Here is a 16,727-nt window from a genome sequence, read left to right as displayed (position 1 = left end):
CTCAAGTCATTGCAGCTGGATTTGAGCAAGTACTGTAATATTTGCAGAGAACAGCTGTTAAACGTCTGGTGAAGCAGATATAAATATGTTCTTCATATGCCATTATATGAAACTCATCTGAACTGCACTGAGGTTCATGGCTGTTTACAGTTCTCTGAAATCCCCAGTGAGGAGCTGTTGGTACCCCAGTCCAGATGGGAGGGCACATCTGGGTTTAGACATGAAGCTGGCAGTCTCCAGTGTTATGAAGGCATTCCACTAAGCTTCCAGCTGTTATTGTGTACTTTGAGGATGATCCCCATATCAGAGAGAACGCCCTCTCTTCCTTTCCTCTTTCTGTGTACCAAAATCAAACAAGGTTCTCTCAGTTCCCTGAATTCCTTTTTTTTTTTTTTTTGTCTTATGACATGCAGGATGTTCTCACATTCTTGTGAAAGGGGTTTAGCGCACTGCCTCTGCTTGAGTTCTGTAAAGATTTCCATTGAATTCACAGAAGAGCAGAACCTTTGCATATAGATTCAATTTGTTTTAAGCTTGCTACATGCCATATCCATTTAATAAACTCTAAAGCCTGTGGTATTTTGACTTGGTTTGCCCAAACTATGTCAGACGGAGCTCTCAGCATGCCTTCGCTTTGAAATCTGATAGAAGCTCTAAACTCAATCACATCTGATACGGTTTTGTTCGAACTGCGCCACCTCTTCCCATTGCTTGATTTGGTTTTGGTGTCCCACATCACTCCTAATTGTTATTGAGGCGTCTGTTCCTGAGCTGAGAATCATTTCTTGATTCTATTACCTTTTTTAAAAGCTGCCAGAAATAGTACCGGACGCCACCACACGCCTGCCAGCAAAGTCATTCAGTCAAGCCCGTCGAATACAGAACTTTCGTCATTGTAGGCTGTGCGTTGGAGGTTGATCGTGGTGGTGTTTTCTTTTGCAGGACCTGAATCGTTGAGACTTTAGAGTTGGATGAGTAATTCCTCAGGCTGTTTATTCACTGGTACATGTTTGCATGTTTTATCCCATATTGTTCACTAAAGCCCATAAACCTCTGTGACAGCATAATAAATAAGTAATTTTATGGTTGCCAGTTGTAAAGGTGTAATGTGTGCTGGCCTTCTTAGTGGACGTTCAGGATGTGCTGGTCACAGGAAAGCAGGCGGGCTTGTGAATTCGGACATACTACTCTTTTCACATACAGTTTTTCGCCTACTATACAGTAGGGAAGGTATATTCAGACACCGCAAAAGCGCAAATGTCAAAATAAAATCCTTCAGAGCTTAGTGTTCGCAATGCATGTCATAAGTGATCCTTACCATAGATTTATCCTGCAGTGTACAGTGTATGTAGGGCTGGGCGATAAAACGATAAGTATCGCGATATATTTTTTCTCGATAAAACGATATCAAGAGTTTGATAATGTTTATGCGCCAAAAGCGGAACGAAACTCATTTGAACCGCGCGCCACACGGACCATTTATCCGCTCGGCTCAAAGTCCAAATGGCAGCGCAACGCGAGCTCACTAGAGCAGATGCGTTTACTCTGATCGCTCTCGTCACGAGATCCAGTGAGAAGCGCTTGAATTCAGCGAAGAACACAAATGTCTCAGTGATTTAAACCAGTTTAAAGGCAGATGAAACAGCGCTGACAAACAGGAGAAACACTGTGCGCAGAAGGCTTTTCCGTCTACAAATTCCCATCATTTACCATGGATTTACTGTAACGTTAGCCTAGTAATATTAACTGCACCATGAAATGTGGGATATACATATTGAATTGTATTATATTATTAATGTAGACAATGTATTAAAGGACTGATGGAATATAATTACAGTATTTAATAATGTATTTAGGCTACTGTTTTTCATACAAATACCATAGAAACCATAAAGTTACATTTTGCCATGATAGTGAGGTGCTACAGGCTATGCCTGGTTTTATCTGTGGTTATCATGATCTAAATGCATGATACTGGATGTCCAATGGTTAAGTTGAATAAAACTCAAACAGTCAGAATATTACATTTTACCAAATAAAAATTAGCACATGCAGAAACTAAGAAATGAATTGTTCAATAAAGATATTTATTTTGTTAAAATGACAAATGTTCGAATGTTCTACCTCAGATTTGTGAAATGTTCACCAGTATGGCAAGTGTTTGTCCTGATGTAGTCTGACAATAAAGAGTAGTTTAAAACCACAATTAACGCTCTGGTTTCTACAGCTTTCACTTAGGAGCAAAAATCTGCCTTTAAACTTGAAAGAAATAAAGATTTGATTTTTATCGTGATAATTATCGATATCGACTGATAAAAAAAAATGTATCGTGATATTTTTTTTTTGGCCATATCGCCCAGCCCTAAGTGTATGCTAAGTATACAGTTAGCAGTATACTAGTATTCTATTCTGAACGTAACCAAAGTGTGAGACTCATGTGACTCCATTGGTTAATTCACATGACAGGGATGCCAGTGCTCCCTCTGTCCCTACAGGTGATTGTGTGTGTGTGGTTTTCATGCCCCGCCTGCCGGCCATGTGCTTGTGTTTGGGTGTTGAAGCGCATCCTGCCGGAGAACCTTGAGAAAGTCTGACTTGCCTGCTGATTTTGCTGTCTAGGTATTAGGTTAGCCAATTATACAGTGAGCAGTTATTTATAATATATATATATTTATATAGTTGCTTGTTTGGTTTTAGATTTTTCCCTCTTCCTCTTGCAATTTTTTTTCCTCTGCACCAGATTCAGTAAGATCAGCTCACTCATGTATTTGCCTAAAGGTCATGAGGACTATTATCTCTGATCAAACAACAGCACTGGAATGCAGCTGGAATCATGTGGTCCTGCCGTTATATGGCTTTAGTGTGGAGAGTTAGGATGGGAGAGAAAGATAGTGTGCAGGAATGTAGGCTAGTGTGTTTGTGACTGAATGCTGATCGGCTGACCATGTATCTGCTGTGCGCTGTGCTGTGGTTTGGATTGAACTTCAGTGAAGGGGGAGGGAGAGGCTTTACAGCTCAGGAAAACATCACGTGGCCAAGGTCAGAGGAAAATGGGAGTCTTTTGTGAGTGCACGTTTGAGCAGGGTGAATGTGTAGTTTGTATTCACTGATATCCAGAGACATTGCACTTGTTATTTGAGATATAATGCAAATTATCAAATGCATAATCATTTAGAAAAGATTTTTCAATTTACAATGAATTATTTTAATATGGCAGATTCTCTGATTGTTCTGTGGGACAGCTTTTCACTTTATCTTCCCTTCGGCTACATATATTATATAATTTTTTTATTACACATTATATTAATGTGTAATATAATATAAGTGAGTACTAAATTCACTTAGCATTTAAAATGATTTTAGTTTTAACAGTTTTCTTTATGTATTAATATGTTTATGTATTTTAAATGTTGTTTTAAAATGTATTTAGACAAAATAGTATAGAATTGTTCACAGGGGTTGTTCATAAAGTAGGGCCCTATGATTTCCACGATGTGGAAAACATGAAAGGAACTGCGGAATCCAGGCATAAAAATGGAATTTTATTAAACCTCAAAAACACTATTTAAATAAGAATCCTGCATGTTCTGCATGTCTCTGTGTGAATGAATGGCGCAGACGTGCGGTTTCATTTACCACACACACTGAAGCACGAGTGACGCTCGCGGTACTCTCAGCCTCTGCCATCTCACTATATGAGGACATGAATGCTTGAACTTCGTCCCCAGAGTCGCTCTGAGAGTCACTCCATCAGCAGTTTACCGCTTCATCTGAGAAAAACTATCGTCATATGTCATAAACACACAGATGCTGCGTCTCAATTCGCCTACTTATACTACACCCTAAAAGTATGTACTCTTTTTGTGAAGAAAAAGTGCATACTTTTGAGTGTGAAGCAGAAGAGTAGACAAGCTTTGGAACATACTGTCACATCATACAATTGCGTCTTTAACGGTTGCTCTCTGTCGCTTATTTACACGGAAACTGGCCTGTTAATCATTTTGTCAAAGATAAAATGCTCCACATTTCATTTAATTTCCTACTGTATCGGAGAGAAATGCAGTGTCACGTTGATCTGCAGTCGCGGGTCTTTCACGCAGAGAACTCTCCTCATATTAATGCATGATGATGCAATTAAAAGTTAATGGCCAAACGGATCTTTATAAAAGTCCACATTGTTATTGCAGATGAAATATAACATGGATAACATTAAATAAATGTGGCTGAGTTTTGTTTTCAAAGGGAATATTCCCCACGATCAACGTCAATGCTTTCATGTTTGCGCGAATCATTTCTTACCAAACGGGGGTCAGTATAAAGCTGGTTTTGCTAAGAAGCTGCTCCTGAGGATCGGTACCAACTATTCGTGTTCCTGCTGCACCTCCAGAATAACTGAAGTGAGTGTAACGTTTTATTAACCCTTAATATTTATATTAATCTTTGCAAATCGCTTGCAAGCTTCACAATGAATGCGGCTGTTTACACTCAGGGTACATTACGGCATGTTTTCTATGTACAACATTCTCAATATAATTCATAATCCCACGTTTATAATGAACAACGCGTTATGGTTATTGTGTTACAAACGGTGTACGCACAGAACAGAGGGGCGGGGTGAGCAAAGCTCATTATCATTTAAAGACACATGCACTGAAACGGCGTGCTGAAAACAGAGCTGTTTTTGACCAGGTAAAATGAGTGTTTTCTTACAATACTAATGAGAATTTTTAATTAAAGTATATTACAAACTTTTAATTTAGACCCTAAAGAATCATATTAGCTTGTACAAAAATGGCATTATATGACCCCTTTAAAACAGAAAACACAGAATTTAGTAAACAAAAAAACCCCAGATTTCCAGAAACTGGATGTGTGTTATGTAGCGAGAGTGGTCTCATTTAATCTTTCCCATCTCCCTGAGGTGCCTGGACTTGCAGCAGAATGCTGAGTGTGTTTCTCAGCTGGAGGAGGGGCTCTGGGTGTCTAAGGTCAGCTGGATGAGCAATGAAGCTCTTCCACTCAAAGATCCTTTGTTTATAGTGCATATGGAGAATGGCGAGGGAAAGTATGAGTGTAAGAAATTGCATAGATTGGCAGACTATTAATCCTGGGGGTTTGGGTGGAGCTCACAATATGCACAAGCAGCTGTGGCTATTTTTTATGTTGTTTGCATTATGCATTTAAATAGGACATTTGTATGTTTGCATTATGTATTTTAATTATTGTTCTTGTTGTCATCGTCATCTTGCCTGAAAATGTTTCTTTAACCCTGGAAAGCGAGATGCTATCCAATGGTTGTGCATGGTCACTTGATTGGCTAGTAAGCAACTCCAACGACTCTTTCACCCCTCCCCCATTTCATTACAGCATTGTCTTTAAATGCAGAAGCTTGCAAAACTTGGCAGACGTCTTCCCACACACACAGGCATCCTGAGGCATTTGACACATTTTGCATGGACTTCTGTCATTTTGCATAAAGAAATGGCTGGCTGGCTGGCTATTAAGAAAGTCCAGTGAAGAAATGTCAAGACTCCCTTTCAAATTCTGCACAGGGCCCCTCATCTGACCTTTACACCTAGTGTTGATCCCGCCCACTGTAAGCTAGGGTAAGACTTACAAGAAGAAGAATTTCAACAATACGTTTGCAAACAAGGCACTGTGGAGTGTGAACAAAGATCTAAAATTCCTCAAGTTCCAAAATAATCCTACCTCCCCTCCCTCCTTAGTACCACCCTATCAGTTCCTGTGTTTACAGAGCCCGTCCTAACCATAGACTCAAAATGCCACGCTGGTGTAATTTACAAAATAATCCCAGACCTGCTTGTGGGTAATTAGAGGCAGGTCTCAGGTGATTTTTCTGTCTCAGCCTGTGATCCTGCCAATTAAAGAACAGTGTCACACACAGCCTCAGGTATTCCCAGCACCCACGCCTGATTTGACACTCTCAAAGCTTCCTCAAGAACTTTGGGCCTTGGGTATTTTGGGCATGATTATTTTTATTTTTTTACATTGATAGTTCTGTATATAAAATTTAATTGGATGAGGTTTGAAGCCTCTGTAGAATAGCATGTATTTATACATATTTTAAAACACATGACCGCACACATATTGACTAGAATGTCACGGGTTGCCATCTCTTAAAGTACCCTTATTATGCTTTTTCAGATATTACCTTCCATGCAGTGTGTAATATAGCTGTGAATGTAAAGTTTCAAAGATCCAAATTCACGATAAAGTTATTGTCTCCCAAAAGAAAGAATCAATTCTGAACTGCCGAAAAACGAGTCGTCAGTAATTCCAGTCTTACTTCCGTAACATGCATACTGAACAATGTAACAAATTTACATAATGCCCAGCTATGGTCTTCATTGGCTGATTGTGAACAACGTTTACTTTGGCCTAGGGTTAGGCGATGTCCCCTAAATTGGCAGTTGACGATGTTTACAGTAAAACATCGCGATGGACGATGATATCGTGGGGTTAATTTATAATATTATTATTAAAAACTTGCTTTTTTCAATACAATTTCAACAGTAGTAATTATTAGGTCCATAGACAACTAAAAACAAACATATATTCAGCAAACAATAAATAAGTTGCCATATATAATTAATTGTGCAGGGCTTTCACTGTGAGGTTGAGTTACCAACTGATGAACATAAATCCTCTTCGTGTGCGTGTGTGAGAGAGAGAGAATGCACACAGTACTTACATCTACTGTGTTTACGGGAATACTCGACTTGGCATTTTGATATATCTCTGTGTTTATTTGGCCGTTTAGGCGCGCAACCGGAGACAAAGGCTACTTTGCTAGTCCGTGTTGCGCTCGGAGCGACTTATCGCACTTGTAATATTTCTTTTCAATATAAAGCACATCCTGCTCTTTTCTTTCTCATTCATTCATGTTTCGTTATTAATAACTTTAAACAAAATCGTCAACTGAAATCTGCGCGGATTATCAAAAATACGACACATTTATAGGACATAATAGGGTCTCTGCGGCAAAAATGAAAGTACCTGTGGCCAGCGGGTGAAATGTTTCGAAATGTCGCTTTGCACAGCAAAGCACCCGTTTCAGTAAAATGATATTAAAGTTTATATAGCCTACTTTTACATTTTCACTGCTGTTCTAAAATGGTTTTCTCCAGCTTGACTCCCAGTGCAGGAGCTGTAGGTTACCACAGAAACGTAAGCAGTTAGTTGATTGTTGTGGTGACTCGTGACACTCGCCAACAGCGCTGAAAATTCTCTTTTGCAGGTACAACTTGAATATTATTATTATCATAAACTTTTCATAAAAATTTTTTATCGATCGTTTGTTGATAAAGGGTGAGAGACCTTGCGAGACATGATTTTTGCCAAAGAGCCAGGTGTGGCTCCTGAGCCATAAGTTCCCAACCACTGGTGTACACGAATCAATAAATTACGTGACCATTTCACGAACTGCTGTGAGACTGGGCTGGTCTGACAGGGTGGGGGGCGTGGCATCACGATGGTGGCTCTCCATCGTGATGTCGGTCAGCCATCGTCCATCGGCACAACCCTACTTTGGCCTGCCCTCAAACACTGTTGCTGGTTCATGTTGTCTACATGTCGAGAAGATGCTGTTTTCGGCACTGCAAAATAAAATTTTCTTTGTATATGCTTCCAAAATTAGAGTCAGTGGTTAAAATTACCACGGCATTACTACAGTAATCTTTTGATGATGCTTTTCAAATCTCAGTGAGATCTAAATGGGATTTACAAAACACTTATCCATTAAAGATGGTTCAGTACCCACTTTATTTGGACCAACTTGCTCCTCAGAATCACATCCACAAGTATGATCAATTATTCATGTATATATTTTCTACCGGGTGTTCAAAATATGTAGTTTATATATTGTGTAGGTCTCCGGCTAACTCACATTATTACTGTCTTACTGAAATACTTCTGCTAATCAGTAGTGGCCCACTTCTGCCTAAAAACGTGTCGATAGATGCAGATTGTCTGTCGTTCTTACTTATTTGAATAATGATAAAGGATGTTTTACAAACTTTGATGTATATATATACAGTGCTATGCATAAGTGAATACACCCATGCTAAAGTTGACTAAAAAGAGGAATAAAAAATCATATTTTGGAAATTGAAAATTAGGGAATTCAAAATTAGGAAAAATCCAACCTTTAAGGACACCAATTTTCTTTGTGAATGAATAATGTATCGTAAATAAATAAATGTTCTTCCTTAAAATACATGGTGCATAAGTGTGTACACCCCTATGTTAAATTCCCATAGAGGCAGGCAGATTTTTATTTTTAAGTATTTTTTTATTTTTATTTTTAGGATACTATGCATCCTGATAAAGTTCCCTTGGCCTTTGGAATTAAAATAGCCCCACATCATCACATAGCATTCACCATACCTAGAGATTGGCATGATTTTATTTCAGTTAGCCTAATAGCTAGTTTGATTTGCATTGAGAGATGATCTTATGGAAAGTACCCCATGCCAATCCCCATGCCAATCTTTATTTATTTACGATACATTATTCATTCACAAAGAAAATTGGTGTCCGTAAAGGTTGGATTTTTCCTAATTTTTTAAATTAAGGCATTAAGTTCAATTTCCAAAATATGATTTTTTATTCCTCTTTTTAGTCAACTTTAGCATGGGTGTATTCACTTATGCATAGCACTGTATATGTGTATATATCATAGACTGTAAAAAAATATGGACGTAGTGTCCGTGACGTCACCCGTAGGTTTCTGAAGAGCATTTTTGAAGCCTAAAGTGGGCGGAGCCGGCCGTCGCCATCTTGGCCTTGCGTCACTCCCGGATAACAGAAAATACAGGCAAACAGGCGGGGCATGAGTGGAGCTGAGGAGCCTGGCCTGGCTATCTGAAATCACCTAGCTCGACGTGATCGAGTTAGCTGATGATGTAAAGCCAATTAAACGTTCCTATTTTTGCCCTTCGAAATATTATAATAGTTAAAAGACATGGCTACAAGTGAGACTGTGTATTACTTCGAGAGTGTTTGTGTGTGACAGTGATTTATGTGCATACATGTCCGTCACTCTTTCATGGTCCGTCAGCGCGGCATTGCTCAAGTTCGTAGAGAGCTTATTCAGTCCATTTTAAATTCTGATTTTGGCCGTCTCTCAAATGGGCTAAACCATAGATATATTGCCTTTGAAGTGCAAGTAAATGCGCTAGAAAATCCGCGCTCACTCATGTGCATTTATTGCATGGACGGAGAAAGCGCCGACGCCTGCAGGATTTCATCTGACGGTACATAAGCATATTATAATCCATCTGTTCCGTGAGAGCTGAGCGAACGAGCATTTATTGACGTTTTAAATTTGAAAACCCCAAAAAGCAACGAAATGGTCAGACATCCATTAGTGCAGGTTCACGGAGGAAAACAACTGAAATACAGCGCTGGTTGTTCTCTCGAACGATAACGACGGAATCCAAAGACGTGGGCTTTGTACCCAAGTATTAAATTGTATGAAATAATCCCGTAAAAAAGCACAAACACTGCAGAGATGGCAAGTTCAGCAGCAACATTTGCTGAGGTGAAGTGACGGCTAGCACTGACAGCGGCAATCCATCTGTCACTCAAGTGGCCACTGGCCACACCCTTAAATTTAAATATTAATCAACTAAACGGACGAGTTATAAAATAATTCACCCCCCTCACAGTTGTAATGAAGGGCAAAATTAGCTGTATAGACCAAAGCCACATAGAGATCCAGGCTGTAAACATATTTTTTTCTGCTGTAAAGTTGGTAATTTTAACATGAGGGAGATACAGATTTGACTCACTTCTGCAGCCAGGCCAAGCGGCCAGTCAATGAATTGCAGTTTAACTCACTTCCGTGTTGGTTTCAAGAGAGAGACGGGGAGGTTGCCGCTTGGTATATATATATATTAGGGGTGTAACGATATTCGAACCGAACCGAAAAACCACGATACACCACCCACGATACGAATCGCGATACTCTCATGGCGTACCGAACACGCCCGCCCCGCCCCCTGCTGTCCCGGCTCATTGGACCTCATGTCTTATGTGTACACAACGAATACAGAGTTGCCTAACCACCATTAACCACATTTAATCGCAATAAGCTCAGTGTTTTGTTACATTCGATAATACGCAAGGTGTAATCTTTCAAATTCTGTCTATTTGATCACGAAATTCAAACATTAAATGTAGTTTTGGCGCTCTCTGATGTGGCGTGACAGATCACCGTAGGCTACTAGGCTCCTCATTTAAAGCGGCAGCGCGGAGCGCGAGTAAACGCGATTCTCTTCCTCAGTTACAGAATAAACATGAATGGACACCTGAAGGTATGTTGAAAAATACAGTATACTTACTGAAAGGCATCATAACTCGTGTAATCGCTCAGTCAGTGTTTCAACAGCGGAAATACGTCAATAAAACGCTTAGTTTTTCACATAGCTTTATTTACCTCAGGCAAGTCATTCAGTGTCCACAGCTTGTTGGTTTGCTAAGGAAATGAACTCTTTCACTAAATAAATGCACTATATTAGCCTATATATTATATTTTACTTAACCTGTTAATGACATCTTGATTATTTAATGTATGTTTAAAATATCTGTCATGAAAATGACAGCAACTGTGTAAATGATTATTATTTCAATAATAAATTAGAGTAAAAATGTTAATGTAAAAACTGCCTTATGTGCAGTTTACATGTTTTCATACAATTTGTTACTTGAGTGTTGATTATTATTATTATTATTATTATTATTATTATTATTATTATTATTATATCTAAAAATAAATAGCAACTGAATTTAGGCTAAAAGTCTAGGCTCTGTTGTTAAGCTTTAATGTTATAGTAATGTGCAAGTAAGGGCTCCTATATAGTTTACAGCATTAGCAGATAAAAAATGTTATCCTTGCGAAACGTTTACTTGTAATTGAATTAATTTAAAGACAAGGACACAATTTGTTAATTAAAGCACTGTTTAACAAAAAAAAGCTATTTTAGCTTTCTAAACCCCCCACTCCACCTAAATGAACCGAACCGAACCGAGACGTCAAAACCGTGGGACGTACCGAACCGTCAGTTTTGTGTATCGTTACACCCCTAATATATATATAATATTAGAAATATACACGTCGGTTTGTTGATGGACATACACTTGTTAATGCTGATGGTGAGGAATTACAGTTGCATCTCATAATGTATTACAAATGGAGAAAAACATATCACTGAGAAACGTCCTGCTCATGTTGTCCTTGCGATGGAGGTTCAGGTTGAAAAACTAGTTCTTCCTATGTTTCGTCATTAGACTCACACTTGAATTGAAATGGTAAAATCGATGCAGTCGTTACTGTGCTTTACAGTGTATACAATTGCTGTGGATTTATGAAGCCTCTGGAGCTGACATTCAGTTTCTGACATGTGCTGTAAGCGGTAGACCAATCACAACAAACTGGGCCATCTGACCAATCAGAGCTGAGCAGGCTCGCGGAAAGGAGGGATTTAGAGAGACTGAATCTTCGGAGTTTGACTTTGGATGAGTCGTTTTTAGAGTCTTTGAGAAATAAGGTGATGTGCAATGTATATTATGAGAAAATTACAAGTGTTTTTTTACCTTTGATATGCATGTAACCTGTTGTAGGAGACCTCCAAAACAAAATTAGTAACCTTTAAAATGGCATAATAGGGGCACTTTAATTACGCTAGTGATATGGTGTGAACGCAGCATAGATCGTTGTTTTGGTTGAGGAGGAACTGTGAAAGGCGGCTGCTGTTTGTTTGCGGTGTTCTGTGATTGTCTACAACTCTGCATAGCCTCATGAAACATGCTGATGACGTGATGTCTGCGCGAGCAGGGTGCGCGGAGGTATGGAAATACATAAGTTGACAGGCAGGTAGGACATCCTATTATTGTATTCCGAATGGATTAAAGAAGCAGGAATTGTGCGTTGAGGGTTTATATTAACAGAATTTGTGTATTGTATTTGTCCTGAGTACAAATATTTTGGAGGATGCCTTCGGTTGTTTTCTGTAATAGTTTATTGCTCTGAATACTGATGCTGAGAATACACCGTTTAATCTGATCTGCTCCCCTAAATGTTTTTAAATCAATAGCAAAATAACTATTTTTTGTGTTGTTGTAAGCAGACAGTCAGTCAGTTATTTAACTCTATTGAAAATAGACACATAAACAGGTTATGTTCCAAACCTGTATGAGTTTCTTTGTTCTGCTGAACACAAAGGAAGATATTTGGAAGAACGTTTGTAATCAACAGATCTCGGTCCCCATTGACTTCCATAGTAGGAAAAAAATATACTATGGTAGTCAATGGGCACCAAGATCTGTTTGGTTACAAACATTCTTCCAAATATCTTCCTTTGTGTTCAGCAGAACAAAGAAACTCATACAGGTTTGGAACAACTTGAGGGTGAGTAAACAATGATAGAATTTTCATTTTTTGGTGAACTATCCCTTTAATTTGTAGAAGATAATGTTCACAGAATTAATGGGGGACATGAATCGCAATACATCGCAGAATCGAATCGCAATACTTGCTGTATCGCAATATGTTAAGAATCACAATAATATTGAATCGTGGCCCAAATATCGCAATACTATCGAATCGTCACATTCCCACCCCTAGTAATGGGCAAAATCTATGTTTGCTGAATTGATTTAGCTTAAACTGCTTATGTCTTTTACCTTGTATAAAAATACTGTTATATGACGTAGATATTGAAGGTTTATTATGCATAATCGGTGTAAAATTGTGCATGTAAACGGACTCACTGAGGCGTTCTCAAGGAAACTGAATATTCTGGAGTCACTCCCCTGGTCTCAAGAGAATCCCTCAGCCCTCCAAGCCTGTTGGTAATCATTTTGTTTTGATGTTTTAATGATGCAATCTGTGGTTAACAGGCTCACCAGTGTTGGGTTGGGAGGCAGGGGGCTTCCCTACTCTCCAGACACAGGGGCTTGGGGCTGCTAAATCCCAGACTGGAGAACAACTCAATTCCCAGACACACACTGCTTTACGGCAACCAGGGCCGCTGTGCCCCTGCTATGGAATCAAATCCTCACAGAGGGGTAGAATTCCAAGAGTGATTACAGAATTCCAGAATAACTTATTTGGAATTTTGGAAAACCGCCATGTTGTTTAAACTCTTCAGAGGAAACTAAACTCTCCACACCATTTAACAGTAAAAAACCTCACTGCTAAACATCACAATTTTTATATTATGTTATATACTGAATTTCTCATTTTTACAATTCATTTGAGGTTCTGGTAACTCTCAAAGACTACAATATAAGCTTTGTGTCATCCGTATATTTAGATCCAGTTTTGGTCTTTGACCGGAGCTGATCAGTTTTGTGCTCTCTGCGTGACCCAAATGGTGCATTCTTTTATTTAAAAAAAATATATATAATAATAATTTAAAGCTGCCTTTGCTTAAATTCCTGTTGCTCAAAAAGTAGAGAACGGCACTAGCAACACCAGGGTCATGGTTTCGATTAGTTTGAAAAATCACACCCGGTTTCAAATACAGTTACGGTTACTGAACATATCTGAAGTTATGAACAAGCCTGTTTTTTATTTGTGAGAGAGCAGGATTAGCATTAAGCAGAGGCTGCATAAGAGAAAAACGCAGCTGTCTTAACACGGAAAGAAAAATAAGTAATTTGAAAGAATCTTTGTGGAAGAATCGTGCATGTCATGGTATTCAAATTAGTGCTGTAATACCTGTGACTATAATGAAAGTTAATGACGTCAGCCCTTGACAGAGGGCTTGCATTTCAGATCTTCCTGCACACAAACCCCTCCCCTTTCCACCATACACAAGCTCTTCCCCTCCCTTCACACTGTTTACACCAGGGAGCTCAGGCTTTGAGGAGTAGCCCTCTTCTGGATTCTTGCTCAAGCAAAATACATTTTTATTGATGCATTCTCCTCAAAGGTCTTGGATCATGTGGCAGGTTTAGCCTATTGTTTATCTGTTGATTGCTTGGTTTGTGTCAGGTTATGGTGTGCGCTCTAGCTTTCATGTCAACTGGCTCTTATTTACATTCCAGCTAATGAAGTTGCTGCTATAATGCCCTGTTGCAGCTCACTAGAAACAACAAAAGTCCAAACCACAAACACCGGTCCACTCCTGCAGTACATTTGCTCTCTCCTCAAACAGTCATTCACTTTTACCAGTCACATCACTGGCCAGATTGAGTTTTGCCATTGTTTTTAAATAGTTTTACAGTTATGTTAATGTGGACTGTCCTCTTGTGTGTTGTGCAGGCCGCGTTCGGTAGGGAGCCATGGCAGGATGCACTGGGGGCCCAGCTGTTCCCAGAGCCGAGCTCAAGAGGGACGTGGCCGTCATCGTCTGTCCACAGTCATCCAGCCACTCAGACAGAGCGCTGGCGAGGTGGTGGACCTCACCGTGGACGAGGACGGTGAGGAGACCTTTTCTATTCACATTCTTTTCGGAGATGTACAGAGCCCCACACATGATATGCAGGATATTAGAAAAATTAGATACAGTGGCCACAAATTAAGAATTTGTTCCCATGACTTAATTGTTTAGGAATTGGTTAGATAAATCGTGGACACATTATACAAATTTTTGTTTTAATTTAGTTATTTTGTTGCCACTTTAAATTTAACTCGGGGAACAAATTTGTGTAATGTGCCCATGATTTACTTAAAATGTGGGAATAAATTAATAATTGACTGAACGAATTCTTACCTTGTTTTTTCCCCCTGCTTGTCAGGTGTGGTGCTCTGTATGAATCCACCAATATAAAAATTCTGGCTGATATGATAAACCGAGAATTGCAATATTATGCCAAATGTTAAACTGTTATTTTATCTAAAAAAGTTAACAGTTAAACACTAAAAACTAAAATCAGTTGTTTTAAATGCTACAAGTGAATATGCATTACAACATTATAATGTCCAAAATGAAAAATCTATATTTTGAGACAGGCTAAAGATTATATTTAACAGTAATGTTTTTTTTTAAACTAATTATCAGATTTTAAGTGAGTGCTATGTGGTCTTAAAGGTAATCTAAATGTAAAAATAATGGACATGGTCATGCACAATTAATTATCCAATATAGACTAATATCGATAACTTAAATGCCTAATATTGGCAGATAACCAATATGGTACCAATGTATTGTGCATTCCTAATATTCTCCTTTGTGCCTTCTCTGTATCATTACCTCTCTCTCTCTTAGCTTGTGCTACTTCAGTCATAGATGTAGAGGAGTAAGAGTCTATGGATCCATGTGTTTTTCATGATCACTGGCTGCATCCAGCACTGAAAACCACCATCCATTCAGATTATCACCAGAGGCAGTTTAAAGGAGAAAGCAACAGGAATATAATATCCTCTCATTTTAGAGCATAAAAAGGCCTTTCGAATGTTGTTCTGGTCATGACCTCTTCTCTTGCTAAAATTCAAATGCTCTATATACATGAGCTGCAAATCCAACTTTCAAAACAACAGACATGCGTTGCGTAACCAAAACAAGTAAAAACAATCTGCTGTCCACTTTTGCTGAGCTCTGAAATCAAGGGAGAGATTATTTTGTGCGTGTCAGCCTTTTTTAGAAATGTAACAGGTTTGATGAGTATTTGATGAGCGACTCGGTGCTGTAGTGATGGTCTTCAGGTCTGGAACATAAAGGAGGGAATGAGAGTTAGATCACCCAGTTCAAAACTGCGTGGGTTTGGGAAATATTAGATGTCACATCTAATCTACTCATCTTTCACTGTGAGCGGTCCTCCCTCCCTCTCTCTCTTTGAGCTGTTTCTCTGTGTGTGAGGGGGAGGAGGAAAGAATCTGGTAGATTCGGGTAGTGTTGTTCAGCACTGTGGATTTCAGTTCGACTGTGTGTTCAGGACCCGTTAGTAATGATTAATCTATATAGTTTCAGCATGCATAGCAGCATAAATAGCCTCTGCAGCTGCACAGCATTCTCTCACAAGACTGATGGACACCAAAAGCATCCCTTTTATTGTGTGTGTAATTAGTTTAATTCTGATTTCATTTGCAGGCACCGTAATGAAGTATGTCTATTATGCAATCAGCCATTGGCTCCAAAGACTCAGAGAGAACTACTATATGAACCAATTAAAGTGCCATTCTGAATAAGGAAATAAAATCTTTGTAGTGTTATCTCATTAATCTGTGATATGCTCCCAAATCTCAAGGTTTGTCAGAGGAAAACTGGTTTACATTGTTTCACTTGATTCACTGTCATAAAGTGTCTCTTTGTTTGTCTCTTTTTCTCTGGGGGTCTGTAGCTGGTGGGCTGGTAAAAGAGCAGGCCGAGATATGATTGCATTTGCATTTCTTTTGATGGAGTGAGAAATTAATTTGCAAGAAAAAGCAGATGGATTACTCGCAATGGAATGTTAATGAGTAGCTATCCTCATGGGCCACTTCGTGAATAAAGTCTGTAAGTGTGAAAATGCACACGTACGCTGACACTGATGTTCTAGAGCTGGAGAAAACCATCTGGCCTCAGTTGCAAGTTACGAAAACTCTTATTAAAACCCTTGTAATTATTATTAAAGGTATACTTAAATGGGATTTTGGGTACTAGCTTAGTGAGAATTTCTCAAAATTATGGAATCACAGATTTTACAATTCTGGCTGATACATACTGATTATTAATTTTCTTTAATCATTTAAAATAAAACGCTCGAAAAAATGAAATTAG

The 16,727-nt window shown here is 38.8% G+C and overlaps 1 protein-coding gene across 4 annotated transcripts in view; it reads left to right on the top strand.

Annotated features, from left to right (window-relative positions):
* The window catches only part of rnf111 (ring finger protein 111), a 48,374-nt gene that overhangs the window by 15,086 nt on the left and 16,561 nt on the right, over nt 1-16,727 (top strand). For all 4 annotated transcript variants that reach the window (XM_084405691.1, XM_084405692.1, XM_084405690.1 and 1 more), the window contains exon 4: nt 14,291-14,448. In XM_084405691.1, coding sequence (XP_084261817.1) covers nt 14,291-14,448 — 158 coding nt within the window. The remainder of the gene's footprint in view (nt 1-14,290; nt 14,449-16,727) is intronic.

The sequence above is a fragment of the Rutilus rutilus genome (genome assembly GCF_951802725.1).
Source record: "Rutilus rutilus genome assembly, chromosome: 3".
Taxonomy (NCBI): Eukaryota; Metazoa; Chordata; class Actinopteri; order Cypriniformes; family Leuciscidae; genus Rutilus; species Rutilus rutilus.
The sequence above is the reverse complement of the archived record's forward strand: the minus strand, read 5'-3'. Positions and strand labels throughout refer to the sequence as shown.